The sequence below is a fragment of the Alligator sinensis genome, unplaced genomic scaffold (genome assembly GCF_000455745.1).
Source record: "Alligator sinensis unplaced genomic scaffold, ASM45574v1 scaffold1575_2, whole genome shotgun sequence".
In the NCBI taxonomy this organism is placed as follows: Eukaryota; Metazoa; Chordata; order Crocodylia; family Alligatoridae; genus Alligator; species Alligator sinensis.
The window spans coordinates 12,213-14,014 of record NW_005843504.1 but is presented as its reverse complement, the minus strand read 5'-3'; the positions used below and the strand labels follow the sequence as shown (position 1 = coordinate 14,014).

At 66.4% G+C, this 1,802-nt stretch overlaps 1 protein-coding gene across 1 annotated transcript in view; it reads left to right on the top strand.

Annotated features, from left to right (window-relative positions):
- CIC (capicua transcriptional repressor) overlaps window positions 1–1,802 on the top strand; it is a 15,612-nt gene that overhangs the window by 5,956 nt on the left and 7,854 nt on the right. The window contains exons 4-5 of the mRNA XM_025195424.1: window positions 1,215–1,364; window positions 1,568–1,766. Coding sequence (XP_025051209.1) covers window positions 1,215–1,364; window positions 1,568–1,766 — 349 coding nt within the window. The remainder of the gene's footprint in view (window positions 1–1,214; window positions 1,365–1,567; window positions 1,767–1,802) is intronic.

Sequence of the window (1,802 nt, the reverse complement as noted above, 5' to 3'; positions counted from 1 at the left end):
GACGCCTGGGTTCTCTGGGAGGATGTGGGGGGTGAGAGCAGCGGGGCCGGGAGCCCGGACACCTGGGTTCTCTGCAGCTTGTGTAGGGCAGTGAGGCCTGGTGGGAGGGGGCTGGGCGAGTACTCCTGTGCCCTGGCTGCCTCAGTTTCCCCCGTGGATCCCAGATGGCTGGGGTGAGCAGAGCTACCCCCCAAATCCCAGCCAGTGGCAGGGGCGTGGCAGTCCCCCCACAGCAGAGAGGGGTCCTGCTGCAGTGCTCCCCCCTGTGGTCTCGGCCGGAGGAGAGGAAGCTGTGGAGCCGGCGCTTCCCGGCAGCGACCGCGACCGCCAGGCACTTAGAGCCAGAGGAGTCGCAGCGGCTGCCTCCTCTCCCACCCCTTCCGGAGTAGGGAGGGAGCCCAGGCATCCGGGCCCCAGAGCTCCCCCCAGCAAGGGCAGAACCCAGGCGTCTCGGCTCCAGAGCCCCCCTGCTCCAGCCCACCCCCCTGCAGTGAGGAGAGGCCTGTGGTGGTGGTGTCAGTGGCATGCAACAGACGTGTTTTCCCTGGGGCAGGGCTTGTGCACGGGGCTGTAATGGTGCATCGCACCATGGTATGTGCACATGTGCGGGCAAAGCAGGCACTGGGTCGTGGTCCGTTGCTGCTGTGTGTGTGCAGACACGTGTGCAGCATGGACTGTGCCTGGCATCGTGCCTCTGTGTGCCCTGCGCGTGCATGTGGCAGGTCACTACTTTGCATGTGCGCACGTGAGGGTTGGGTTGCAAGTTGCCTTGGCGTGGCTCTACATGTCCTTGGCGTGCATGTGCTTTGCTCAAGTGTGCGCATTGTCATCTTGCGCACAGGCGGGGCACAGACTGTGTGCTGCCTTACACGGGCAGGTGTATTCTGCTCGGTGTGCACAGAGTGATGCTGGCCAGGATCCAGGCCATTGTCAGTGTGTGTGTGTGTGTGCGCGCGCACGCACGCACGCACCATTGTCTCTGCCTCCCCCCCCCCGGAAGTGCTCCTTGCTCTGATAGGGGCAGGCAGGAAGGGGGTGGGGCCTGTGGCAGGCGGGTCCCATACGGGGGTGGTACTCTGCCCCCCCGCCAACCTGCATCTACGGGCTTCACACGCCCTTCCCACGAAAGCCAGGCATCCAGGCTCCCCCTGCCAGAGAACCCCCGTGTCTGGGCGCTGCGTGTCCTCACCCGACGCCTGCCCTTGGCTCCGCAGTGTGGACCAACGTGGAGCCGCGCTCTGTGGCTGTGTTCCCGTGGCACTCACTTGTGCCCTTCCTGGCGCCGAGCCAGCCTGACTGCTCTGTGCAGCCCACCGAGGGACAGCAGCCTGTTGGCCACCCCGCCACTACTGCCCACAACAAAGGTGAGAGGCCCCGGGGCCTGCAAAAATAGCAGCCACGTATCCGTGGTGTTGGGGGAGGAGCCAGGGGCAGGGAGTGGCCCTTTTGGGTTTGGTGGGATGCACAAAAATGGCTTCCCTGGGTTTTGGTGGGACCCACAAAAATGGGAGAGGGAAGCAGGGCTGGCACTTTCCGCCATCCACCGGTGTGGCATATCCCCACCCAGAACCCCCAGAGTCGGCGGCTGTGGCCCCTGACCTCTCGGGGGCGCTGGGGGCGGAGCCAGGGCGGCTCGGGGCATCGTGCTCGGACGGCCCTGCCCTCGCTGCCCCCCAGGCCCATGCGGGTGCTGCCCCCACACATGAGGATGAGGCCCCAGGGCCCCTGCGCCTGGACAGCGAGACAGAGAGCGACCATGACGACGCGTGAGGGCAGGACCAGGGTCTCGGGGGGGGGGGGGG